The 26,658-nt window shown below is 50.6% G+C and overlaps 1 protein-coding gene across 2 annotated transcripts in view; it reads left to right on the forward strand.

Annotated features, from left to right (window-relative positions):
• The window catches only part of STK10 (serine/threonine kinase 10), a 40,593-nt gene extending 15,834 nt beyond the window's left edge, over window positions 1-24,759 (forward strand). Inside the window, exons 1-18 of one of the 2 annotated variants that reach the window (XM_015876297.3) lie at window positions 6,740-6,806; window positions 7,095-7,143; window positions 8,443-8,592; window positions 10,309-10,381; window positions 11,106-11,300; window positions 12,076-12,157; window positions 13,262-13,396; window positions 13,900-14,445; window positions 17,468-17,598; window positions 18,154-18,277; window positions 19,416-19,595; window positions 19,835-19,927; window positions 20,072-20,201; window positions 20,604-20,728; window positions 21,136-21,324; window positions 21,484-21,609; window positions 21,831-21,944; window positions 22,053-24,759. In XM_015876297.3, the coding sequence (XP_015731783.1) occupies window positions 7,098-7,143; window positions 8,443-8,592; window positions 10,309-10,381; window positions 11,106-11,300; window positions 12,076-12,157; window positions 13,262-13,396; window positions 13,900-14,445; window positions 17,468-17,598; window positions 18,154-18,277; window positions 19,416-19,595; window positions 19,835-19,927; window positions 20,072-20,201; window positions 20,604-20,728; window positions 21,136-21,324; window positions 21,484-21,609; window positions 21,831-21,944; window positions 22,053-22,193 (2,580 nt within the window). In that variant the 5' untranslated portion in view covers window positions 6,740-6,806; window positions 7,095-7,097 and the 3' untranslated portion in view covers window positions 22,194-24,759. Of the gene's footprint in view, window positions 1-6,739; window positions 6,807-7,094; window positions 7,144-8,442; window positions 8,593-10,308; window positions 10,382-11,105; window positions 11,301-12,075; window positions 12,158-13,261; window positions 13,397-13,899; window positions 14,446-17,467; window positions 17,599-18,153; window positions 18,278-19,415; window positions 19,596-19,834; window positions 19,928-20,071; window positions 20,202-20,603; window positions 20,729-21,135; window positions 21,325-21,483; window positions 21,610-21,830; window positions 21,945-22,052 lie in introns of those variants that run through there. The other variant, XM_015876295.3, reaches the window with a different exon arrangement.
• The last annotated feature ends 1,899 nt before the right edge of the window (window positions 24,760-26,658 follow it).

A 26,658-nucleotide genomic window follows, 5' to 3' on the forward strand; every position in this document is an offset into this window, starting at 1 on the left:
CCTGTGCAATAGGAAGAGGCAGACTGTGCAGGGCTCCACTGCAGTGGCTCTATGCCTTTGTCTCCTCTTCCAGCCAGCAGATCTGCATAACTGCAGCATTAAGCATCAGAACTTGGGTTCAGATGTCAACCAGACGGAGGAAAGGATGTGCCCCCTGACAGAGTCTAAATGTGGTTTCTGTGCCTAAATATATCATTTTGTTCTTTCCATTGATGGAGCGCAGCTCTGTCCTGTGGGGTTTGTTTTGGTTGCAGATCAAGCTCCTTGTTTGTACTCAAAGGCTTGCGTTCATCCCAAGCTTTTGCTGCAGCCATGTGGATGGGCTCAGCTGATCAGGGGGTGCATCAACTGGAGGGGCAGTGGATGGCCAGGGTGACCTCTACCTTGCTCTGGTGCACTAGGAGGCACTGGGGATCACTGCTTGCCCTGGAGCTAGTGATGGGGCACTATGCTGTGACCCGTGTCAGCATGGCTCTGATGAGGCTCACCTGCTTCCAATCTGCCTGGGAGGGTGGGCTAGAGGCAAGCTGTGCTGCCTGCATGCTGCAGGCAGAGGTAATGCTGGCACCTAAGGGACAGAAGGAGGACCCAGTGAATGACTGTCATGCCTAACAGAACAGGAAACATTCTGCTCCTGAGGAAGCAGCCCTGAGGGCAGTAGGGTGATGCCTTCCTGGATTGCTTCATCCTGCTGCTGAGTTGAGACCAAAAGCCCTGGAGACTGTCTGGGCCCTCTGCTTACCCTGCTGCTGGAGGACTGGGGAAGAGCCCATCTCACCCAGGTGCCAGGAGGACCTGAAGCCATTGCTCCTTGAGTCTGTCACAGACAGAAGAAGTCTAGACTGCTTCCTCCTGACCCTTCGGTTGCTCTCCACCACCTTCATGCCAGGAGAATTATCCGTTGTGGAGGGTAGAACTGCCTGTGCTGACGGCAGGCTGGGTGCAATGAAGGGAGGCTCTGTCCCACTCTGAAGCCAGGATCTGTTTTTGGAGGTCTGGGTGGCTCACAGAGGGGCTCTGTTCCCCAGGTGGGCTCCAATGCGTGGCTGGGTGGGACAAGGTCTCACTTGCACTTTTACTCTGCAGGGTGAGAGAAGGGGAAGGAAGGCAATGGAGGCTGTGATGCCCTTTCTGAGGGCGGAAGGGTGGTGCCAGATTTCAGGGCTGAAGCCTTCACTGTTGTGGTGCAGCACTTGGCCAGCTGAGCAGGGCTAGGGGTTCTGCAGACACCAACCTCATGCATGTCCCCAGCCTGTGTCCTGCTGAGCAGGATCTGGCAGCAAGGGGGGGAAGAAGGCTCTGCAGCTGCAGAGGCTGTTGCTCAATGCAGCATTCTGTTGAAATGCAGGCGTTGGTACGTGCCTTGTGGTTTTAACCCGAGGTGATGCTGCCGAGTGCCCCTGCTGAAGGGGAAGAGGACCCAGACTTCCCTCTTTGGGCAATCCCCACACAGAAGAGAGGGGCCAGCTCTCGCTGCAGGCTGAAAAGCAGCTCTGTGATGTGGGGTGTCTGCCCCCTTCCTTCCTTCTCTCCCTCCCTCCCTCCCCAGGGCAGCTGGACCCAGCACAATCTGGGTAGGGCTGTGTGCCCTGTGCCTTCTGCTTGAGCATGGGAACCGTGTCTGTCAGCTGGGTGTGCTGGGAGGAAGAAGGGATCAGCACAATGCTGGAGGCGTTGGGGCTTTGTTCATAGCAAACCCTGCAGCAGTCCTGCGCCATCCTCCTCACCCATCCTTTGTGTTGGGCAGCTCAGCTCATTTGCAGCACCAGGGCTGCTCATTTTCCTTTCTTTTTTCCTTTTTTTGTGCGTGTGTCTTTGTTTTGTTTCTTTCCCTCTTGTTCTATTTTGCTGAATGTGAAGGATTTTTAGTGACCCGGTCTGTCTCCACCCACTGCCATTGACTGTTTCTTCCGCTTTTCCTGGAAGTGGGTGGGTGATGCCAGTGAAGCCTTGTGCTGGCCGAGGGCTGCTATGCAGCATTACCTGCATCTGCTTATCCCCATCCTTGTGCTTCTCCCTCCTAAACAGGCAAGGTACAGCACTAGAAAACTCTGGGAAAACAGATATAAATGAGTGCTATGAACTGCAGCATCCCTGTGAGAGCTCTGAGCTTGCTCTGCATCCTGGAGCAAGGGGGGAAGGTGGAAGGCTGTGATTGCAGCCAATGTGGCAACCTGAAAAGCATCCTGCTTTAACAGGGCACAGTTTAATCTCCCACGTGTGCTTTTCTAATCTTCCCACAGTGGGACAAGGCAGGAGATCTGATGTCTGTGCAGGAGGGTGCTCCCTGCTGTATGATGGAGAGCTGAGCTGCCCCAGCAGCATGGCAGAGCGAAAGCAGCACGTAGTGATAGGGCAGCACAGGCACAGGATGTTGCGGGTTACCTGCTCCCCAGCAACGGGCTGTACGAGCCAAATGAAACCCTTCACTGCAGATAGCGAGAGGAAATTGCTGAAGTTTTGAAGCAGTTTCATGACCAAGCAGTGTGAACTGGGGACAGATGCATCCTGGAGACACCGACAGCCTCCTGTTCTCGCTGGCACATGGGCTGCAAATGGAGCTGGGGTGCTATGGAGCAGTCGGGCTGCTCGATGTGCCACTGCAAAAGACACATCACAGCAAGAGTCCCAGTGCATTAGGAGTGAACACGCTGCGTCAGAGTGCTCCTCCAGCTCAGAGCGACCCAGTGTCCTCATGCAGCCCAGTGTTCTGGTGGGAAAGGCCTGCCCAGGGCCCCCACTGCCACGGCCGAGCTGCCCACAACTTTCCCAGCTGACTTTCTTTTTTTTCCCCCTTTCCTTTTTGTCTGCCTAGAAGAGGCTTTTCTCCAGTGCTGTTGTAAAGGGAACAGTTCACCGGCCTCTGCCCTCCAGCATGCCAGTTGGATGAGTAACAAGTTGGCTGAGCTGAGGGTGTGTGCTCTTAATTGGGCTTCAGTTAGGAACCTCAGCATAAGTTCAGGGACATCAGCTGTTCCACCCCAGGCGACTATCCGGTGTTTGGTGAAATACCTTTTGAGATAAGGTTTGTTTTTGGTTTTGTTTTCTTTTAATTCTTTTTTCTCACACTGTTGGAAAGTAGCTGGAGTTCATGCACCCAGGGCAGAGCCAGGAGAAAGCTCTGTTGTCCCCAGGAGGACAGCAGCATCTTTCAGTGTATATAATTTAAGTCATAGTGGCTTCAACAAATACACATATATTTATTCTTCTGGGGAACGCCGTAATAGCTGAGCTTAACACTCAGACTTCAGTTTGTTGTGTCTATAGCCTAGAAGCCCAGATCCATCCTGTGCATGTCCCTTGTGTGTCCCATTGGGCTGCTAAGCAGGTGGGTCCCTTGGCTGAGCTGTCAGGGTGAGGGCTGCTGGGCTGCGTGGGAAGGGCTGCTTTGTTGCCTTTTTCAGTGACAGGAGCTCACAGTGAATATCTGCACTCACTTGTGAGATGTAATTGCAGCTGCCTTGGGGCTTATAAAAGCACTTGGGGCATTTTTGTTTTATACACAAACTGCTTTGGGCTGGTGCTGCTGCCGCTTCCCCTCCGCAGCAGGCAGCCTGAACAAGCAGTGAGGAAGTCCCTGGCTTTCTTGCATGGAGGAAGTCATTACAAACAGGATGTTTGTCCCAGGCTGCTCGCTGGAGACCCTGCAGCTGGCAGTAGGATGCTGGGCAGGGGGCTGCAAACCCAGCATGCATACTTTGAAGGAGCTGCTTTTAGAATGCCTACATGGGGCTGCAATGTGATTCACAGATGCATAGGACTAATGCTTGGGCTGTGTGAGGCTGCTGAGGCTCAGCAACAAGACCTATCCCCAGCCTCACCCATCAGCTGAGGGCAGCTGAGCACAGAGCAGGCATCAGCTTGGCATGGAGTAGAGAAGCAAAGGGCAGCTCAAGATCAGCACTGCCGATAGCAAGGTCATGGATTCAGCCCTGCCTTGGAGACATGTAGACAAAGGTGTTGTCTGCCTGTGAATCAAGGAATGTGACAACAGTCCCAAGCAAAACATTAACCCGTAAGTCACAGCCCTTGGGTACATCTCCTTCTTGTATGGGCTCTTTGCCAACAGCGCTTTTGTTTTGTTGTACTCCTACAAGCTCCTTCTTCTTCTTCTTCTTCCTTCTTCTAGCAGCCAGAGCAATGAGGTGCCCATGTTGGGGTCAGTGCCTGGGCTGCTTCCCTACCAGCTCCCAGCTGCACAGGTACTGGTGCAGCCCCCAGCCCAAGTGCATGCATGCAGAGAAGGCTGCACGCTGCTGACACCAGGCCTGTGTTCCCAGCTGGCTTGATGGTGAAACTTTTTTAAAGCTGGCCCTGCTCCTGGAAGGAAGGTTTGTACGTGTGGTGTATGAGCTGTGGGATTGGGAGTTGGATTTATTTAAGTCAGGATTTCTGGGCTGAAATGAGCCCATTAGGTTTTTTTGGATGTTCAGACTATCTAACCACACCCGTAATTATTATTTGGCATCTCTGCCCTTGTTGAAAATGCATATTTTAAAGTTTCATATATTTTCCATATTCCCACTGGCTGGCTTGCTGCCTGCTGTGCCTCTGTAAGTGCAGACATTCGTGCTGTTTCAGGGGTAGTATTTTCCTAATATTCTCATTACTAGCCTGTGGATGAAACCCAATAGAGATGCACTACAACCCACGGTGACCCAGAGTGGGGTCTGTTGTGCCCAGCCCTTCCCCGTGGAGCAACTCTCCCCAGAGCACATCCAGCTGTGCCAGTGGTTCATGCAGTGCCTGTGCCCTGGGGCAGGGATCCCAAAGCTGTGTCCACCAGACTTGGCTCTCATTGAGCCCTCTGCTTTCCTCTTAGATTCAAAATCCATTCCTTGAACTGAAGGCTCTGCAGAGGGAGCTTCAGGAAGTGCCAGGTGCAAAGAGCTGTGAAGCTGTTTGTTGGGCATCTGCAACAGAAGCACCCATGTCACTTGGATGCTGCATTAGCAGCTGATTTGAATTGGGCTGCTGGAAATTTTGGGATTCCTGAGACTGCTCAGAGCCAAGAGCTGAGCCTGGTGGCACCAGGGGGCTTCTCATCAGGTCTCCTCTACCGATTGAACTTGAGGGTTGAACTTGGAAACTCTTTGGGCATGTGATTCCCAAGACACCTGGCTCCAACAGGGAAGGGTTGCTCATGTGGGATGAGCAAAACCACAGCTGTGATTCAGTGATGAGACAGGTTAATCTGTGTGGGCAGGTTTCATGCCAGTCAGAGTGATGTGGACAAGTGATGCTCATGCTTACAGGTCTGAGCTGCGTTTGGTTGATAGTGGAGATCTCCACACAGAGGCAATGCCAGGAGGCAACTTTTGCCTTTGCTCCTGAAGTGCTGATGCTGTAGTTAATGGTACAAACTCAAGTAAGAAAAAGTGTGATAACATCATCTGTTACTGTGAGGGCTCTGCTGACCCCTGTCTTCCTCTCTGCCAGCCTTGTGCTCAGCTCTGAGTCAGCACAGATTTGTTCTCCTGATTTTCAAATCATTTGAGCATCTTCCCAAATGCTTCTCTCCATCTGTCTCTTCCCCAGCTTATTCAAAACACTTCCCCCTCCCCCCCTCTCCTGGCCTCTGGTTATTCTTCTCTGCTTCCTCCAACTGTGCCTGTGTAATGCTGCCCAACCTGTCTGTGTTTCTCCCAGCATTGTCTCCCCTCTCGCTCTTGGATCGGGGCCGATTCTCACGGCACACTTGGAGGTGTGCTGGATCTCAGTGTGGGTCTCTGCTCCTGCTGTCCTCTCTCTCCAGAACAAAGCAGCCATGTCTTCCACCATGGTCCAGGTTGGGAAATAACGTATGTTGTGTCCTTATGTAGGAAGCACAGAATGAAAGGCTGGGCTGTAACTCAGCTGTGGCTGCAGATCTTAGACCATGGGGCAGAGGGAGGCTGAACCTCCTCCTCTCAGATGGAGCAGCGCTGAGTGTCTGAACTCCCCATGAAGGGTAGTTTCAGCTCAGGGAGCTGTGCTGGAAAACACTGCCTGCAATGTGCTCAGTCCTTGTCCTCAGAGTAAACTCTGGCATGTTGCCTCTCGGGCACGTCACCCTGCATTGCTCGAGCAAGGAGTAGAAGAGCTTGTTGGGGCACTGGGCTGTGAAGTGTCTCTTGTCCTTCTTAACCCCTGGCTGCTTGAAATTTTTAGTTTGCTTATCTAAGCAGCTCCATCTGCCTTGAACGTAAGCAAGAAGCTGGGGTCAGCGCCGAGCTGTCCCCAAAGAAGGCTCCAGAGACAGGGGATGATTGCGCATGCTCCCTGCAGGCTGAGGTTTAGTGGTGCTGGGCTATGCACGTGGCTCTGTGTCCTGTATCTTGCAACCTGTGGGATCTGCATCCCCAGTGTCTGCAAAGTTTTTGAGTGCACTGTGCCAAGTATTTTTAATGCCTGGTGGATGCAGCCCTGTGGAGCAACGGAGGGAGAAGAGGGGTGGGCAGGCAGCAGTGGAACGTGAGTGATGGGCAGGGTTCTGCTCGTGTCCCTGGGAGACAAACAGCAACAATCTGGCAAATGCACTCAACCTCTTCGCTCACATATTTTTCCCTCGAATTGCTTGAAGTCAAGAGAGCAATGAACTACTGAGTAATGGGAGGTTGGAAGACCCAACTAGCCCTTCCCATCCCTTCCAAACAAAATCCTGCCTGATTTCTCCCTGCCACGTCAGCTCCCAGCTATGACAGCTATCTCATCCTGTTGGCAAGGCCGTGTCTCTGGAGCAGCCTTCGCTCCAAAAGGCAATGGAAAAAGATGTAAACAAACACGGGGAGCGGAGCTGAGGCTGTTGGCTGTGGATAGACCTGCAGGTAGGGGCTGTGGGCTGTGAGCTGCAGGATGGGGCCATGCCCAGCTCCTTGGGGTGCTGTGGGATCAGCCTGCAGGGCTGAGGTTTGTGATGGGGATGCGCCCTGGGGAGAGCTGGAGCCTCAGCATTGCCATGAGGGCACAAGGAAGGTGACTGCATGGTGTGAGCGGCGGCTTTGTTGTGCAGGAAGTGGCAAAATGAACACTTTGCTTTTCTTCCCCTGTACCCTGCAGGTTTGTGTCGGTGGCACCCGGTGCTGACTGTAATTCCTCTCTCTTTGTTTCTCCAGATCATGATCGAGTTTTGCCCAGGCGGGGCTGTGGATGCCACCATGCTGGGTGAGTGCATGGCCCTGGGGGGGTCCCTCCTGTGCAGTGCCATCAGGTGCACCCCAGGACAGCAGGTAGCCCTGCTCTCCTGCTGCAGCTCCTCTCCCATGAGTTTGCCTATTTTCTTACCTGGAGCACAAGGTGTGGCAGCCCGTGGGTGTTTCCCAAGCTGCTTTTGATGTCCTTTTGTGATTTAAATGCTACTGGGATCAGCAGATCACGAGGCATGGGGGAGAAGGCAGAGTCTGACCGAAGGGCTTTAAATATTTATCTGCTTGGGACAGGGGTGCTGGTTCCCACAGCTTCTCCAAGAGGGCTGAGATGCTTCATCTGGGCCCATCATGTTGGATCTCTCAGGGTCTCCTCGCTGACTGCTCCGTATGGTATCAGTCATCTGGAAAACAGCCCAAGCATCCAAATAAACTGCAGTTTGCAGCAATTCCTGGAACCTCCCCATTTTCAATTCCTCCCTTCCCCATAGTACCACTGGGACTGGGAGTGTGTGAGTGTACCTCAAAACCGCCCCAGGGCTGTAGGGTCCCAGGTAGGCGTTGTCCCCTCCACAAGGCCAACCTGTTCTATTCCCTTTTAAAGCTCAGTTCATTCCGAAAGCTTTGCTTTCTCTTTATCTCCCAAATTTGCACAAAACTCTTGCCCACAGCGGCGTTCAAAGCTTTTCTTTTGCCAGATGCTCCAAGAAGAAGGCTAAGCCGCCACCTGTCAGCCCCCACTCCAGCCAGACTAGAGCTGGTTCACACTTGCTCTGGTTTCAGTGTGCTCTGCTCAGCACCCAGATGTAGTGGGTGACAATGGGTGACAGCAGGGCTGTGCACAGAGCTGAGAGGTTTTCATGCTTGCGTTTAGCCCTGCTGCCACCTGCAGCTGAGTTTAGCTCTTTGCTCCCTGCAGCACCATCCTCTAGTGTCCCCGTGCCAGGTGAAACCCAGCTTGTCTGCAGTGACCCAGTTCCCAAACAGACAGGGACCTGTTTTCCAGTCATGAAGATACCTTGCTGCGCAGCAGCCCCTGCAGCTTCACCTGCCTCCCCATCCCCATCATCCACTGCTCCTGGACCAGGCAGCTCAGCTGCGCATCGTGGGAGGGAGCCATGGATCAGGAGCTCCAAGCTGAGTTCTGGCTTTGAGGACAAATTACCCTAATAAGCTGATTTGCATTAGTCTCCTGCTGCTTTGACACATGGACAGTGGTTTTTAAATGGCCTGACAGGATTGTCCGTGCCTTACTGAGGCTTAAGGAGAGCACAGCTTGAATCCCTGCCCTGTTTAACAGCCCTTTCTCCCCTTACAGAGCTGGACCGGGGCCTGACCGAGCCCCAGATCCAAGTGATTTGCCGTCAGATGCTGGAAGCTCTCCATTACCTTCACAGCAAGAAAATCATCCACCGGGACCTGAAGGCTGGCAATGTGCTCCTCACACAGGATGGGGACATCAAGCTGGGTGAGCACAGGGTCTGCATGGGTGCTCACTTTGCAATGGTTCTGCTTTTGTTAGTTTTGCTGTGGTACTGTTTCAGTGTAACATGATTGGGATTGATGGATGCTCTCTTTTATTGACTGCATGTATGGGAGCAGGACTGGGATGGCGTGCACATTTTGTTGCCCTGCTTCTCTGCTGACTGATGAGCTTAGGGAGGAAAAGAAAGGGGAAAACTTTTTGTTATGTAGTGGGGCAAATCCACCATCAAGTTGTGTGCTGTGCTTAGCTGAGTTCTTTCAGTATCTGCTGCAAGTAGAAATGTGGTGTTTTCTGTAGCCTGGTGGGGGTTAAAGATTACAATGGGAAGAAGGTGGTTGAGAAGCATCACTGCCTGGTCCTGAGCAGGTGTCTGTGGTCAGCTCTCACATACAGTGTCCACAGATCTCCTGATAGGAGGGGAGGTGGGGAAGGGATGTCAGTGCCTTCCTTCTGGGGAGTCCCAGTCTTTGTATACGCCATGTGCTGGCATCAGGAAATGGCTACAGTGAGTGTCCCCAAAGCCAGCTGAGTGCAGTGCCTTTTGGTGGAGGGCACAGCACTGCAAGGGCTCTGTGCTAATCTATGGGAGTAGCATGGAGCAGCGAGACCCCCAACTCACTCCGAGCCAGAGCCTTGATGGATTTTCCTTTCATGAATTTACTTAATCATGTTTTGAAGTTGATTTCTGTGCACTTTGGCCTGCTGAGCATCCTGTAAAGGGTGCCAGATGGCAAGGCTGGGAGCTAAAGGAATTCATCTTATCTCCAGAGCAGGTCTGGTGGTGACAGGGTGAGTTGTGCCAAAGAGAAGCTTTGCCAATTCACTATAGGTCTGAGTTAAATTGGTGTCCAGCAAGAAGGCAGCCGTCTCTTTGGATTCTGGTTGGAAAGGTGCAGAGCACTTTTAGACCCTGCTGGGGGGTGCCAGCAGCTGTGAGTACTCATGGAATGTGTCTGTGGGTGCCAGTGGAGACCCAGGGGTGGCCCATAAAATGGGAACCCACACATAGGCAGCCCTGGATGCTGCAGACCTTCCTGTGACCATGTATTGTGCTCCAGCATGAGAGGTGCTCTGCTGCCCTGAGCCAACAGGGACCTTTGGTTAGGGATGTTTTGGGCCCAGGCTGTGGATGGACAGCAGCTCCTCTGAATGTCATCATTGCCATCATGGAGAGAAAGGGCACCTGGGGTGGGTTCAGTGCCTCGATCAAGTCTGACTGGCTTGGCTTGGCTTCAGCAGCTGTTTGTGGGCCAGAGTCAGAAAATGGTGTCATACAGTGGCTGTTGTGTACAGGACTGTAAGGAAGACAAAGAGCACAACAGTGCTTTGTCTTTTGGGAGTAAAATGAGACTCTTTGCTATGAAATAGTAGTGTTAAGAGGAATTTGTCATGGGGCTGCTTTTGTTTGTTTGTGGAAAAAGATCTCAGCTTCCCTCTAAATACGTAAGGTTTGGGTTACAGCAGGGATGGCTTGTTCGCTGTATGTCATACATAGTGCATGGGTGGGAAAGGTCCCTGGTGGTTGTGTACCCAAAAGCAAATTTGATTTCTGATGCTCAGTATAGAGGAAACAGCACGTTCTATCCTGTTCTTTCTTTAAATGCGTATTTGCTTTTAAATCTGTGTTTCAGCCAAGTGTGCTAATTCAGAAGGGTCTTTCAGTTCTCCTGCAGCATCTAATGTTACTGCTCTTTGCAGCTGACTTTGGAGTGTCTGCCAAAAATGTGAAAACCTTGCAGAAGCGAGACTCCTTCATTGGGACCCCTTACTGGTGAGTGACCTGATGAGGAAGGAACCCTGTCTTTGTAAGGAGCCACATGATGGCTTCACCCTTCTGAAAATGAGACTTGCTCAGAAACGTGGAGCTGGTAGTATTTGAGTTTCTTGTCCATGTTGTCCTACCAAAGGGTTTAACAAGGAGTCTGGGGCATCACTGGCTTGTGTGCAAGGGTTCCCCTTGCTTGAAGGGAGCCGTGAGGAATAGAAATGGCACAGAGCATTGCATAGTGTCACAGTGCCCCGCAGTGCTGTCGTACTGCAGGCTCAGAGGAGTGAGGTACACACATGTGTTCGCGTGTGTGCTCTGGCTGCTCCCCTCTGCCTGGGTGGTAGAGCGTGCTTTGAAGCAGCTCCAAGCACATGAGCACGACTCTTCGCTCCAGAAATGCAACCTCTAAATCACCCAACTTGCTGAAGGAATGGAGTCTGCAAGTATTAATTTATTGTCTGAAGCAGCATCCGTGCCAGATGTCAATGGCCTGGGGGTTTCTGTGGGTTGCCTGGGCTGTCTCAGCTGTTCTGCAGAAGAGGGAGGACCGTGACCCTTAGACAAGATGCTGCTACTTCCCAAACCCAGAGCTGGAAAGAAAGGCTTTTTTTGTTGTCGTTTGTACCATCCTATAGATAATTTTAAGCATTTTTAATCTCTGCTAAGAGGCTCCTGAGTGTGGCAACAGCTGTGGCATCATCCCTGCTCCTTGCTCTGCCCCTTGCAGGATGGCCCCAGAGGTGGTGATGTGCGAGACCATGAAGGACACTCCGTACGACTACAAAGCAGACATCTGGTCCCTGGGAATTACGCTGATCGAAATGGCACAGATTGAGCCGCCCCATCATGAGCTCAACCCCATGCGAGTCCTGCTGAAGATTGCCAAGTCTGACCCTCCCACTCTCAGCTGCCCTTCCAAATGGTGAGGGGGGGGCACCCTGGGATTTGTGATGTACTCTGGACAGCAAAGCCTGCAGTTCACATCTTCTACTTTGCATAACATCTCAAAGAGGGAAGAGTCATCACTTCTATCACAGTGGTGTTTAATTTGAGGGCCTAGGGTGTGATCTGGAGTCCGGATTTGTTCTGGGAACCCTGGAGCTGCTGTATGAGGGAGGCTGCTGGGGCTGTGACAGACAGCAGGCAGGAGCCCCAGGGTAGTGAGCCACCACTGAATGCTAGTGGGCTAGTGCTTCCCCATGGGGCTGCTGGGCAGCCAGAACTGAGTCAGACTCACTGTCCATCTGGGACTTGTGTTCTGTGGGCTGATGGTGCCCTCCTCTGGGGTTTCTGATCCTTTATGGCCATCCATCTCCACTGGAGCTGTAGGGATGGAAGGGTTGGTTTGGTCCTGGGGCATCTTTGTTCCCAAGTAGTGCTGCATTTGGGATTTTGGAAAGCCACAGATAGGTGCCCTTTCCTGATCTCTCTGCCCTGGATGTCAGTACAGCAGCTGTCATTCTATCCTGCTGTCTGTTGCCATAACAGGTAAGGGAAAATCTAGTTCTTCACTTGGCCATGCTGCTGATTCTCTTATACATCATCTGTCAAACTGAGCACTGGGCTTTCCATGCTGGGAGTGAAACAGGGATTGTGGCCAGATGTAAACAGGAACAAAACCTGTGCAGGAGAGCTGTCCCCTGTGATGTTTGAGGTCTTTCCCTCTACTGACCTGCTCTTGATGACTGTTCTTGAAGGTCCCTGGAGTTCAGAGACTTCCTGAAGACAGCATTGGACAAGAACCCTGAGACCCGACCCAGCGCAGCCCAGCTGCTCGAGGTAGGGACCAGCAGTACCCAGAATGGGACTGCCCTGCTCGCTGGGTCTTCACTGGGCCATGAGTATCTGAACTTCATTCTGTTTTCTTTTCAGGAGGAAAAAAGAGTGATGATGAGCTCTAGATGGGATTTAGATAATACCTCTCTTGTTCAGAAAATCCATAGTACTGCTCAGCCACTAAGATGCTCCAAAACAGCAGCTTTGTTTTACTCATTGGAGCAAACTGCAGGGTTCATATTGATGCCAGCTAGAGTAGAAGTGGTTCCCATTCCCTAAATGCCCAAGTGGCAGCCAGCTCCGTTTATAACTGGTTTTACCAAATTTAAATGCAGTTCTTTTCCTCCTGTTCCTTACTGAAATAACAAACCCCTGCAAGATGCCTTTTTGCATGGAGTGCAAATGTTGTGTGACATGATAATGTTTGCTGCATCCTTCCTACCCTGCAAGCATTCAGCTTAGAGGGCTCTGTCCCTGTAAGCACTGAAAGTGGTGCAATAACAGACGAGGGAGGAGTGGCTTTGTTTGTCACTGGGGCAGCCCACGGCAGTGTGTGTTTACCTGAGTCAAGAGTAGGAAGTGCATGATGTACTCTGCAAACCACAGGGACTCCCCAGCCTCTTGCAGAAGCTTTGCACAAACATGCCACTGTTTACTGAGTGATCTGAGCCCAATTTCAATTAAACCTTCCCCTCTTTGTGTTTGCACAGAGGCTTCCCACTGCCCTGCTCTGCCCCAGTGATGCCCTGAGGGCTCAGACCTGTACCCCAGGGTCAGCCCACCCGCAGCGGGCAGGAGGATATCTTGCAATGAGAGCTCCTTGTTTAAATGCAGCTGGTGCTTTCTGGGAGGAATGTTGACAGAATGCAGCTTTGCAGAGGATTGTGCTTGGAGCGTGTTTACAGAGCTGAGGTTTAACCTTAGCATCTTTTCCTCCCTCATACAAAGCTGTAAATTCACTTAGGGGGTTATGCCTGGTGATGCTGGCAAGAGCCATGCCCCTAGGTCTTTGCAGTTGTGTAATAGCAAGATGTGTATCTTACTGTCACCTCAGCAACCTTGCTCTGTTATTTGCTGTCTGACATGTTACTGTACTTGGCTTTTCAGCATCCCTTCGTTAGCAAGGTGACCAGCAACCGAGCCCTGCGTGAGCTGGTGGCTGAGGCTAAGGCAGAGGTGCTGGAGGAGATCGAGGACAGCCGGGATGAGGCAGAGGATGATGACTCGTCCGAGTCAGCCTCGGTGAGTGCTCTCCAGCCAGACCCATGCCATGCTTGGCACAGAGTGGGGCAGCAGTGGGTGAATATGGCTGCAGAAGGCTGAATCCTGGGTCTTCTCCTAGATGCCCAATGGGAGCAGGCTGCTGCCTTGCTGGGGCCCCTCAGGTGGATGGGAAGGCAGTTTTGTGACAAGGGAGAGGCCAGTTTTCAGTGGCTGCCAAGGGCATGGGGAAACAATGGTGCTGGCGGGTGGCCCAGCTGCCCACCCATGAGATGGGAGCACATAGAGCTGCTGCTATGGGCAGGGTTGTAAAGGATGGAGCACCAGGGCTTTCGCTAAGCTCTGTTACTTCCTATGGAGAAAGACATCAGTATTCCAGGGAAAATGTCCTGAAAGGGAACATTTCTTCACAGTTCTCTTCCGTTGTGGGTGATTTTATTCTGAAGGATGGGGACTTAAAACTCTTGCAGATGTGTCAAAGTGGTGGTGCAAGACCCAGCATCTTCTGTTTGTTGTCTTTTCAGCTGCCTGGAAAGCACAAGCGAGACCCCTCTGAAGTGAGTCAGCTGAGTTTTGATGGGGACAAACCTCCAGACTCTTCCTCACTCAAGACATCTAATGGTCCTGTAGCGACTGACAAGGAGATGGTGAATGGACAGAGTGATAAAGTCTTGGATGAAGGGATAAGCAGTGACAAACTGGTGAATAGCCACTCCACTAAAACCCCTGCCAGCTCCAGCCCAGATGAAGGGAAAGCCACCCCAGGCAAACCAGACATCATCTCATTGTCTGGACGGCGGGGTAGTTCAGCAGAGGGGGATAAGCAGCCCATGCCAGGCAGCAAGGAACGGAGGAGCATGGTGGACCGACCAGAGAGCAGCCACCTGGAAAACTTCCCAGAGGAGAAACTTGCCAATGGAAGCTTGGATTCATCAGCAGTGTTCCCTGGCAGCCGGTCCAAAGGGGACTCAGATTCTGGCAGCACATCAGCTTCAGAGAGTATGGACCTCACCATCTCCTTGTCTGCTGACCTGTCACTCAACAGAGAGAGTGGTTCCATCTCCCTGAAGGTGAGAGCAGGGGGTAGGGGGGGTGTTGAGCAGAAAGGGCAGCAAGCCCACCATAAATGCTGGGTTTTCTTTCTATCCAAGTCCCTGAAATTCAGATCCTTTCCTTTAGAGACTGAGTGCATGCATGCATCTATACCTCATTAAACTCCTTCCTGAAAACCAGAATGTTTTTCTGGAAGATTTTTGCTCCATGCATTGGACTCTGTGACTGCAGGAGAAATGTGTGAATTGCCCCTACTCTGCCACATGCGTGGAAAGGGAGCAGATAATGTAGGAGACTGCAGAGGTTGGATGACAGCAGAGGTCAAGGAATGCTGGTTTTAACCCTCAGTGTGACCTGAAGTGCCACACAGGTGCAGGATGCTGTTTGGTGAGGTGGCCAGGAAGGTTTGTAGCAGTTCTGGGTTAAGCTGTGCCATAAGCATGTGGCACGTCCTCAAAATAGGCAAAATCTCTCTGTGGAGCTGCTGCATGTCCCAGGCCACTGGAATCTAATGGAAGTTCATTGCTCTGTGGTCCTGGAGAAATCTGAAGGAGCTGTGCCTGACTTTGTGCAGTTGTGCAGTCTGATCAAGTTGAAATAGGAAACTCAACATGTCATTTCCTAAACTTGATGTATTGCCCATCATTCCCTGCTCTTCCTAGAATACCATCCCCCAGGAGAAAGGCACCAGCCCAGAAAAGACCTTCTTGATTTTTCCAACCTGCTGTACGTCTGGCGTGCTTTCTGTCAGCAGTGATTTGCACAAAGACCTCCCAGGCTTTGGGGCTTTTGCAGAGGCTTTCTGGAGGCTGGGAGTGCTTGTGAGCCAGAGCCAGCCAGGTCAGTGTGTCTTAGATGAAGAAGCAAAATGATTCAAATGATATTTGCTGAGCTTCAGGAGACGAAATGTGTGTGACTTGAGGGGGCAGAGTGAGTTGTTGCACAAGACCTTTATCCAGTAGCATGCATGAGGGATAACTTGATAGCACTGAAATGTGCCCAAATTTCATTCTTAGCAAAACTTTCCTCTGGTTTGCCCTGCAGGAGTGCACACACAATGTAGATCTGCTAATAAGGAAAGTGTGATGCTTTTGCACAGCAGTTCACCCCTCTTCATTGCCTTTCCTGTGCCACCTGGTCTCCTTGGGGCCAGCCAAATACACATATGATGCCACGTGTGTAATTGCTCTCCTCAGTTGGTCCCTTAGAAGGGGAAAGGAGAGTAAATATCAAAGAGACAGGTGTGTTAGATGACAGTTTGATCAACCCCAGTGAGAGACTGAGAACAAATGATACCACATCTCTCCAAGCATCAAGCAGAGCTGTTCTCTCAGAGCTGCTGGACAGTCCTGGATTCTCTGCTGGTGGTCAGCAATGGGCTGCAGGCAGGAAGCAGATAGAAAAGAAAAGCAAACTTCCCAGATTGAACTGTTTGTGGGGGGAGATGCTCATTTGGAGAACATAGCATGGGGAGGTCAGGGTGCCAAATGGGCACTGTGAGTGGCTCAGACCTGCTCAATATTGGCACTTTCTCATCTTGAAAACATAGGAGCCAGCTGTTTTAATTCAGTTTGCATCACTTAGAGCCGTTGTGACCTAAAATGGTCTCATGCAAGCCTTTTTTCCAGAAATTTTAGTGTTGTTTTATCCACTAAGGTTCTGCCAGATTGTTTTCCAGTGGATAAGTCACGCACCCTTAGCACTTCTCTTGCTCTTTGTCTTGGTTTGGTTGGGATAGAGTTAATTTTCTTCATAGTAGCACACAGAGTGCTGTGCTTCAGATTTGTAATGAAAACAGTGCTGATAACACACTGATGTTGTCGATGTTACTGAGCAGTGCTTGCACTGAGTCAAGGACTTTCTGGCTTCTCATACTGCCTGCCAGAAAGGAGCTGGGAGGGGACACAGCTGGGACAGCTGACCCAGGCTGACCAAAGGGATGTGCCCTGCCATAGGGTGTCAGCAATAAAAGCCACCATTACTTGGGATCTTGCTGGTCATCGTTTGGCTGGTGGTGAGCAATTGCATCACAAAGGGTTCTTTTCCTTTTAGTTGTAGGGTTCTTTTGTTTTCTTATATTTTTCTTTCTTATTAAACTGTCTTTGTCTCAACAGTTTTCTTACTTCTGAATCTCTTCCCCCCCATTCAGCTGCAGGGATGTGACCAAGCAGCTCCGTGGTGCCCAGCTGCATTAAACCTCATCTCTCTTCGGTTGCTGTAGGCTCTTTGGGTGCTTGTTTGGGCTCTTGCAGGCTCATGGGAAGCTCCTGTGCTATGTTCTCTATAATGGCCATCAGTGTAAGAATGAGAGGACTTTAGGCTGCTTTGGCCTGTTTCCTTATTGCCTTTTCTCTGTAGGACACCACAATTTTAAGGATATGGTTTAGTGGGCATAGTGGTAATAGATTTAACTGTTGAACTAGATTACATTAGTGCTCTTTTCCAATCTTAACGATTCTGTGATTCATTTGTGCCCTTATTTATTTGCCAGAGAAGCCCATTCCCCAGTGGCAACCCTTCAGCCAGGCTGCAGGTGCAGACCCTGCAGAGGAATGCAGGTTCTTCACTTTCCTCAGCATGAGTTGAAATGATGCTGGGCTGTGCTTTATGGTGCTGTAAAGAGCTCAGAGCTGCTTGTCATTAGCAAAGCATTGTAATGAGGGCCAGAGGGACACAAACTCCAAGGTGTTATGCAGGGTTGGCTCAGTTCTCTGTAGCCTTGGCTGCCTTGCACCTGCGGGTCAGAAAGCACAGGAGACTTAGAAGGAAACACTGCCAGCTTTATGTCTTGCAGATTTCTAGGCATTGCAGTTTTGCAGGGTGAAAATCTCACTACTCCATCATGTAGCAAAACTGAATGATTTGAATGGTGACCCCAAATCTGACAATTTCCACTTTGATGTGTTGTCCTTTCTTCTCTTTGTTCTTTATCAACAATGACATCAAAATCGCTCTGAGATCTCCAGCTCTGTACCCTGTGCTGCAAACCACAGGGCTGCTTCATGGTGTCTTTTTTGTTTCTTCCTCTGCTGAATGCAGGATTCCAGGATGCACAACAAGACCCTGAAACGCACCCGCAAGTTTGTGGTGGATGGAGTAGAGGTGAGCGTCACCACCTCCAAGATCATCAGCGAGGATGAGAAGAAGGATGAAGAGATGAGGTTTCTCAGGCAAGTTGGCCTCCATGCTGAAGGGGGGGGGGGGGGGAGCAGAGCAACAAGCTGGGCAGTGTTATGTTCTCCACAAGCAGAAGTGTCCTGTCGCTGTGTAAAAGTCAGTCTCCGTCTTGTTGATAAGCTCCCTTCAAGTACTGGAAGGTCACAGTGGGGTTTCCCCAGAGCCTTGTTTTCAGGTTGTATATGCAATAATCCGGATGGTGGGCATTGCCTGCAGCATCACCTCACGAACTTTGTCAAGGCTTATTGGAGAGGGCTTAAGGGCTAACAGTCTGTCCTTGTGAAAAGTGACAGCCTGCCAACAGTTAATGTAATCAGCATCTTGCTTTCCTGAAGTGATCTGGTGTCACAGAGCCCAGTGCATACAGCTCTGTTGGCATTTACCTCCTGCCTGTACTTACAGCAGTCAGCAGCTAAGTGATGCCCGTGCAGATTTTATTCACTCCTGCAGTGCTCTGGTTATTGATTCTGCCACCTTCACTCAGGCACTCAGCTCTTGAGCTCATCTGACAGTGTTTCTCTCTCATTCTCTCTTTTAACCCTCTGCAGGCGCCAGGAACTGAGGGAGCTGCGTCTGCTTCAGAAGGAGGAGCACCGAAACCAGGCCCAGCTCAACAGCAAGCACCAGCTGCAGCTGGAGCAGATGCTCCGCCGCTTCGAGCAAGAGATGACAGTATGTGGGCAGGGGGAGCTGCTGGCTATCAGCTGCTTTGACTTTTCTTCCTGGCAAACTCTGTCACAGTACAGCACTGTGGTTGTGGCAGAACAGCTGAGAAGCCCCTTTGGGATCTGAGGGATGGGATGCATTTGTGGAGGATGGAGCCTTTTGTGGGTGACACGTGCTTAGGGAATGCTGTCTTCCATTGCAGAGTGTGGCAGGGAAAGGGTTGTTCAGGACTTTCCCTCGTTAGTGGTCTTTCCTTGTGTGACTCTTTATTGCTACTGTGCAAAAAGATTTGTGGCACTATTGTATTTAACAACAACAAAAACTCTTCAAACAAGAAAACCGTGTGGTCAGGGTCTGAGAGCAGGAAAACTGGCAAGTCTTTGAGTATAAATTGGATAAACATAAACTCTGCTGGCTTACTTAGTCCCTCCATGGGCAGCTTACAGTGAAGTAGAATGATTTTACAGTCCAGTCTCTGTAAACCATCTTTTAAATACCCCTTTATTAATTCACCTAGCTTGCACATCTGGTAGCCCCATCCTCCCACAGCAGGCTGAAAAGCATCAATCATTTGTGTGCTGTTAGATTGTTAAAGCCTTGACGTGCCACATCTGTGAATTCCCATCTTAGCAAGTCACTTCTCATTTCTGAGGTTATTCACCACACACTGCAATGTGCAAAAGGCCCCACATGTGCTTCTTGTACCATTTCCCTGTGGCAGTTTGCAGCCCAGCCCCACTGATACTGGTGTGCTCCATCCCTGCTCCTTGCAAGGAGATCAGACACAAAGGCTGTGTTGGAGCACAGTGCCCTCAAACATGAAAATCCTTGTCTGCAGAGAAAGAAATGTTATGTTTGAACTCTGCTGCCTGTTAATATTTGCTCAGGGCTTTGGGTCCCAGTGGGATGCTGCGGATCAGGACTTGAGCAAGTAGATAGTGTTGAAATGCATCAGTTCTAGAACAAATGAAAAAAGGCTTCATGCTCACACCAGAGCTGGGTCTGCCCTGTGTGCTTCACACATTGTTCTATGGGAGTTTCTTTCCTCTGTATTCATTAGAGGCTCAATTTGTGGTAGGACACCTACACCAGAAAACGAAGCTCAGTGGAGACTGAGGTTGATTCATGTTCCCTTCCTGTACAGGCTAAGAAGAAGTTCTACGACACCGAACTGGAGAACCTTGAGCGGCAGCAGAAGCAGCAGATTGAGAAGATGGAACAAGATCATTCTCTGCGCCGTCGGGAGGAGGCCAAGCGCATCCGCTTAGAGCAGGAACGGGACCACGTGAAGTTCATGGAGCAGCTGAAGCAGAAGAAGAAGGAGGTAAGTTTGGGGTCAGATGGAGGAAAGCTGGCTTCCTGCATCTGTTTCTTCCAGGAAAGCATAAACAGTTCTCCATAGCAGAGCTCAAGGGGGAGGCAGTTGTTGGTGTTTTAGTAGGAAGCTTTTAGGTTTTCTTTGGTATATTAGGGTGTTTCTTGAGGTCCAGATGTTTAGCAACATTCCATGGCGTTTTCTTGGCCTAAATTACCTGCTGATAAATTTTCTTTCCCTCTCCAAAGGTCAAGAATGAGGTTGAAAAGCTGCCACGGCAACAGCGCAAAGAGAACATGAAGGTGAAGATGGATGACTTTGCCCAAAGAAAACAAACCATGGTAAGGTTTGAGAGAAGACTGCCACTACTCAACGATAGAAGCATCCTTCTTCCTTGATGGATTGGCAGCTTGTAAAATACCACCAGTTGCTTTTCACGTTGCAATAGGAGGAAGGCTCATGCTGTTATTGCTTTTTCCTTCCAGGAACAGGATTTTTTGGCCAAGCAGAAGGAAGATCTGGAGCTAGCCATGAAGAACATAACTGCCCAGAACAAAAAAGAGATCTGTGACAAGGAACGCGAGTGCCTGAACAAAAAGCAGCAGCTTATGAGAGGTGGGTGGCAAAGGCTGAGAAGGAAGAAAGCAAATGCTGTGATGGTGGCCTCATCCACTGCTGGCTCGTCCCACGCAACAGCTGCTGTGGCAGAGTTGCAAGCTGGCAGGGAAGGATTTAGAAAAAAACAGCCCTGCCAGATCCTGTCTAAATGTTTAGCGATAATAATAAATAGCATTTTAATCTTCAAAGCACTTTACAAATACGAACCAATTAGGCTTCATAATTACTAGAAATGATTCTCTAATATGGTTTACAACCACTTTTGCTTGGAAAACAGGCAGTGAGTGGTCACGCGGCACATCTAGTAGGCTGCTCCCACCACTCCTGCTCAGGGTGCTGCATGTGACCAAGCTTGATGGTCCAAGGTGGGTTTTCTCCTGACTCTCCTCCTTTCCTCAGACCGAGAGGCATGCATCTGGGATCTTGAGGAGCGTCAGCAGCAGGAAAAGCACCAGCTTATCAAGCAGCAGCTAAAGGACCAGTATTTCCTCCAGAGGCATGAGTTGCTCAGGAAGCATGAGAAGGTGAACAGATAGCTTCTCCTTGTAATAGTCCTGTGTGCTGCTTGGATGGGTGCTTGGGTGTCTGTGAAAGGGATGTTTCCCATCCAGGATTGAAATGAGAGTGGAATGTGGGCTGCGAGTTGAAGGTCTGTGTCATTAGTCCAAAGGAACTGGTATAACACTCAGGTCGTCTGACTGTAAGAATGGTCAGGTGCTGGAATGGGCTGCCCAGGGAGGTGGTGGAATCACCAACCCTGGAGGCAGTCAAGGAACATTTAGACGTTGTGTTGAGGAACCTGGTTTGGTAAGAACTGTTGGTGACAGACAGGAAACATTATCCTGTATGTGAGTTGGATTCCCATAGCAGTAAGTGAGACTGGCACATCTGACACATGTTTCCTCCTATTAACTTGTCTCGTTCATTGCAGGAAAGGGAGCAAATGCAGCGATACAACCAACGTATGATAGAGCAGCTGAAAATTCGGCAACAGCAGGAGAAAGCTCGGCTCCCCAAAATCCAGCGGAGCGAAGGGAAAACACGCATGGCCATGTACAAGAAGAGCCTGCACATCCACTCCAGTGGAAGCGCAGCTGAACAGCGGGAGAAGATAAAACAGGTCAGGCCATGCACAGAACACTGGGGTTGAGGGTTGGCTTAGGGGTGTAGTGCTTCACTGGGGAATTCAGGTTGGAAAGAAGAAACCATTCCCCACATTCTAACCTAATGCAGTGATCAGAGCAGCGATGCTCACACAGAGGCTCCTGCTTTCTTCCAGTTTTCTCAGCAGGAAGAGAAGAGGCAAAAGGCAGAGCGGCTACACCAGCAGCAAAAGCACGAGACACAGATGAAGGACATGCTAGCCCAGTGTGAAAGCAACACGAACGAGCTCCAGCAGCTTCAGGTACTTGTGCCCCTCAGATGTGTAGAAAAGCCCTGGCCACTGTAGAAGTGACTGCAGTGAGCTAGGACTGGCATTCCCCAGCTTGACCTATAGAAGTTTATGTGGCAGAGTGTAAGCATGCCTGGAGCTCAGAGCTCCAAATGCCTCTAGCTGCTGCAAGTCTTGTTGGACTTGCAGGATTTACAGTCCCACTTCTTTAATGCTTTGTTGTCTGTGTTTAGAATGAAAAGTGTCACCTCTTGATTGAACACGAAACACAGAAACTGAAGTCCCTGGATGAGAATCACAACCTGCACATGAAGGAGTGGAGAGACAAGCTGAGGCCACGGAAGAAGGTATTGCACTCCCTGCAGATTGGGGTGCTGGGATGGTTGGAGGGAGCAATGTCCAGAGCTCTGGTACTATGTCTAATATGTCTCATGTTTTGTTTCCTTTTGCTTCAGGCCCTGGAGGATGAGCTGAACCAGAAGAAGCGTGAGCAGGAGATGTTTTTCAAGTTGAGTGTGGAGGCAGATGAACAGACCCCAGCATCCCCAACCAAACACACCAAGTTCATCCCCTTCAGCTCCACAGAGAGCTTGTAACCCTGTGGCTGGCAGGACACCAGCTGGGCCTTGCTGCATCCTCCAGGGCTGCAGTGGGGCATCTTTGACTTGGAAGACTCTCAGCAGCCTCTTCTCACAGCACCCGCCTGTCCCTGTGCTGTCTCTATGAGAAACGTGCCTTTGTCCGTCGCTGGGAGATGCTACTGAATGTTTTGGAGGCTTTTCCAGAGTCTGGCCCTCTCAGCAGAGCTCATTACTGGGGAGGACAGTTTCTGTGGTTTACTTGCACTGTTAGCTGAATGCGTTGCCTGTGCTGTGAGCCTGGTGCTCAGCGGGCTCATCAGCTGGAACTGAGGAATAGCAGCCCTGAGCAGGAGCAGCAGGCAGGGCCTCGAGCACACTGCCAGTGGTTAGGCTGCTCCTCCCAGTCCTCTGTAACCGGCCAGCCTGGGATAAAGCATCCCTGGTGGTGTCATATGCAAGCCTTGGCCTTGTGGCCCCCCACACTTGCCTTAGATTAATTTGTAGTTGCCACGGCCCTCTTTGTCTCAAGGAAGATGATGATTTGGATTTTTTTCCTTTTAGGAGAGAGATTTGGGTTCTTTCTTTCCTCTTCCTCCCAGCACAGACTGTGAAGAAAAGGGACCTGCTGGGCACCCTGTCAGAGCGCCTTTAGTTTTTCATTGTCGTTTCATTTGCTGTGATTGCAGGCACCACAGACCCTCTGCACCTGGCTAACAGTATCTTATCAGGCCCCAGACTTGCAGCTGATAACATAGGGTTCATCACTGAACCACTCAACTGCCTGCAGGTTTTTGTCTCTTGAAGTGCGTGTGCACGTGGGAGTTTGTAATGGTGTTCAGTCCCATTGTGATGCAGTGAGGGGTTGGCCACAGGGTGTTACTGCAGCAGCTCTCATAGTCACACATGTGCCTGAGGTGCTTTTTTTAAGTGCCATATATGTGTGGGCTGTGTAAGTCAGCCACTCTGAAGTCAGGGTCACAGGAAGAAGCAAAGGAGTATTGAAACAAGGGGTGCAAGGGAAGGAGAGATGCAAAGACAGGTCACGATGGCTTGTTACCCTGTTTTATCTCCTTGTGAATTGCCATAGTCTCTTGGATGGTTCAGCTTAGAGTCAGGCTGCAGAGAGGCAGAGCAGCAGCAGGCCCAGCCTTCCACCCCTCTGTTCTGTACCTATGTCTCAGGTGGGTGCTGTTCTACACCAGCACAAGGCACTGCGTGGCTGAGCTTTGAGTGGGACCCAGAGCACGAAGCTGGAAAAGGAAGCAGAGACCTCACTGAGCAAGACCCTCTTCATGCAATGGCAGTGACCAAAGGGTGTATGGTAGCACTTGGGTTTTTCTCTCTTTGATGTCTGGACAATTGTTTTGTGCAAGAAGAAATGTCCCTGCTAAAAAATAACTCTTATTAAGTATCAGTTCAGAGATGTCCTACCATTTCAGGGCAAGGTGGTGTGTGGCACGCTACACTCCCTAGCTGAAGGACTCAGCCCCCAGATCTTTCCCACATCTTTATCTGAGGAGTGCATTGAACTTAGAGTTCATAATATGCTTCCTACAAACTAGCTAGACTACATTAATTTGGGCCATTCCTAGATTCTTCTGAATCAGCATCACTAATAAACATAGCCTAGAGATGTAAGGGCTGGGTCCCTTTGCATGCAGTTTGCGTGGTGACTTTGCAATAAATAGGCCGTCCTAAGGAGGCTGCATCTCCTGTATCCAAAAGCATTGGCTGTGCCCTTCAGATATGATGACAGAACCAGTTTAGGATATAAAAATGAATGAACATGGGTTGATCCTGAACCAGGACAATGTGTTTGTTTCAGCCTTTTAGTTGCAATAGAAATATACCATAGCAGCCCCTGTGGTTTAGTTCCCCATCCTGCTGGGGTCAGGCTGGAGCTGTTCTGTAAGATGGTGGTTGTTGCAGGAATCAGTACCTGGCACATGGTTTTGGTTCGGTGTGTGTGACCTGCAGGAGGATGCCTTGCAGTAGTGTTGCTACCATATCTTGTCCAGCTGAAGGATGCTGCAGCCCCTCTGACTGCCTTCTTGCATCCAGGAGTGTCAGTTCTCTCTGAATACTGTGCAGCTGTGGGGATGGATGGAGACTATTTCTGGAGGCTTTTAAAGAGCTGGTTAGATCCCCTGAGGGAAATCGGTTGTGCCTTCCTCCAGTGCAGCTCGCTCACAGCCTGGAGTTATCAGCATGGTTTTGCTTCTACTAATAGAGGATGGGAATGGTTTTGTCCCCTGCCTGTTCTGCTCCTTCCCCAGGTGCACTGGGGCTTTGGCACCAAACCCTCTCCATGCAGAGGGCAGGGGAGCACATCTGATGATTGTCATGTTTACAGGGAGGTTAGTTTGCCTCCCTTTAAGAAGAGGATGTTTTGTTGTTTCCTGTTCCGAAGTAACCACAAAAATCTGTTTTTTTTTTGGGGGGGGGGGGTGGGGCCATTTAAAAAAAAAATAAAAATGTGGCTTTGAATAAAAAGATTTTTAAAAATGTTTTGGAAAACACCTTCAGCGGAGTCATCACTGTGATGTAAAGAGCCTTCTAATAAAGTAACACCTGAAACCCAGCCGTGTGTTTGCTCCGCCGCGTGTTCTCAGCTGTGCCTCGCACCAGCTCAGCGCTGCTGTTTCAGGTTGGGTTTTGCTGTCAAGAAACCCGCAGAGCCGCTCCTGGCAATGAGAGCACTGCGAGGCTGAACTCGCAGTTAGTTAAACACAGCTCGATGCTTCGGGAGCGCTCCTGACATCGCGGTGGAGCCGGAGCGCCGACAGAGCCAACAGCAGCTCCTGGATGGGTGAGAGCAGTGCTCGGGTGCCCCTGCTTGGTGGAAAAAAGCATCGCAACCTGCTGGGGAAGAACGCGAATCGCTCACTTATCCCCTCTTCAGGTTGCCCGGCTTTAACAGGAGCACCAGGCTGCCCGTCTTCTTGCTCCGTGATACAGTAAGTTAGAGATGGAGTAGCTGAGGATACATAATGAGCCACCTCCATTTACATCTGCTGGGCCCTGTTGTCCCCTGGGACACCCCGGTCCAAAGTGGCCTCATTGAGTGTACCTCGGGACTATTTAATTCATCCCCGTGTCCTCGGCAGCGCCTGAGGGGAGCTTCAACCGTGACAATTCTTATTTATAAATAGGTAGAAAGTACCGTGTATTCCAGCCATAGCCATTACCTGCCATTCTACCTCGTTGAAGCACGGAGCGAAGTGAAAAATCTGTCTATCTTTATAAAAATTGAGCTGCCATCCCCGAGAAGCAGCTGGTGCTGCACGACCTGTGCTGCCCTGGGCTCTGCTCATTACCTCCCCTGCGCACCGTGGGCTCCGATCCACCCAAAAACCACCTCCGCTCCTGCTGCGGAGGGGGCGGCCAAGCGGGGAGAAAAGGCATCGGGATGGGGCTGTTGTAGAAGCACAGCGGTATCTAAAGTGCTGCACTGTTACACTGCTGGGCGGCAGGTGGCAGCCGGGTTTTCAAAAGTCCTCTTGGATTGAGATGTTGGCTCCAGCAGGTGATGAGCTCCCATGTGTAGGTAATTAGCAACATCTGAACCTTCTCCTAGGGCAGCTGGGGACAATTTGCTCAACCCTGAACTCCTCTTAATTGCACCTGCACCCCAATATCAGAGATCCTCAGAAGCGCTGCAGCCACAGCCCTGCTGCTGCAATGGCCATAACCAAGATGTGCACCAGGCATGGGGCTTCAGGCCATCACCATGTCCTTGATCCACACCTGAGGAGCAGCAGAACCGCAGCCACAGCCCTGCAGTTTCCTCGCATGCCTCCTGCAGGATGCAGTAGGTCAGCATGCAAAGCCATGCTCCATCTTCCATATCCATACTATCAACGTCACTGCCCAAATCTTCTCTACTGCTCTCATCAGGGCTGTTAATTAAGTGCATGAGCCACCTGATTGTCTCTAACCTCTGCTCATTCCTAGTGCTGGATGCAGTGGAATTACAACCACTGTTGGTGTATTGGGGTCCAATGCAATGGGGTCACATCTGACCCCTCTGAGCAAACAACAGCTCTGGTGAAGCAGTGCTAATACTTAAGTGCTTCTGATTGATTTTGTGTGGCTGCGTGGCTCTCTGCCAGCACCTGCAGCTTAGAGTGGGTTTGCACTGGAAGATACAGATAGCAGAACCTACTGTGCATAATAAACTGCCTGTTTCCTACGTGTGATTTACAGCAGATGTAGAGGAACGGCCCTGACAGACTGCAGTGTTCACTATGGGGCACATCTAGAGCAGTCGGAGAGGTGTCAGAAGTGGAAAGGCAGAAAAGCACCGTGTGCTCCTGAGGATGGATGCAGGTGGATCCGAGGTGCCGTGAGAGCTTGTTCACACATTCCCCTTTTGCTTTCAGTCTCACACACCTCCACATGGGGATGTTGTAGCATTCACAAACTGAAGCCAGCAGCAGAGGAATGCCTGAAGGCTCTGTGCACAGAACAGATTGGTGAG

Source organism: Coturnix japonica, chromosome 18, assembly GCF_054131305.1.
Source record: "Coturnix japonica strain WE chromosome 18, WE-NBRP24, whole genome shotgun sequence".
Taxonomy (NCBI): domain Eukaryota; kingdom Metazoa; phylum Chordata; class Aves; order Galliformes; family Phasianidae; genus Coturnix; species Coturnix japonica.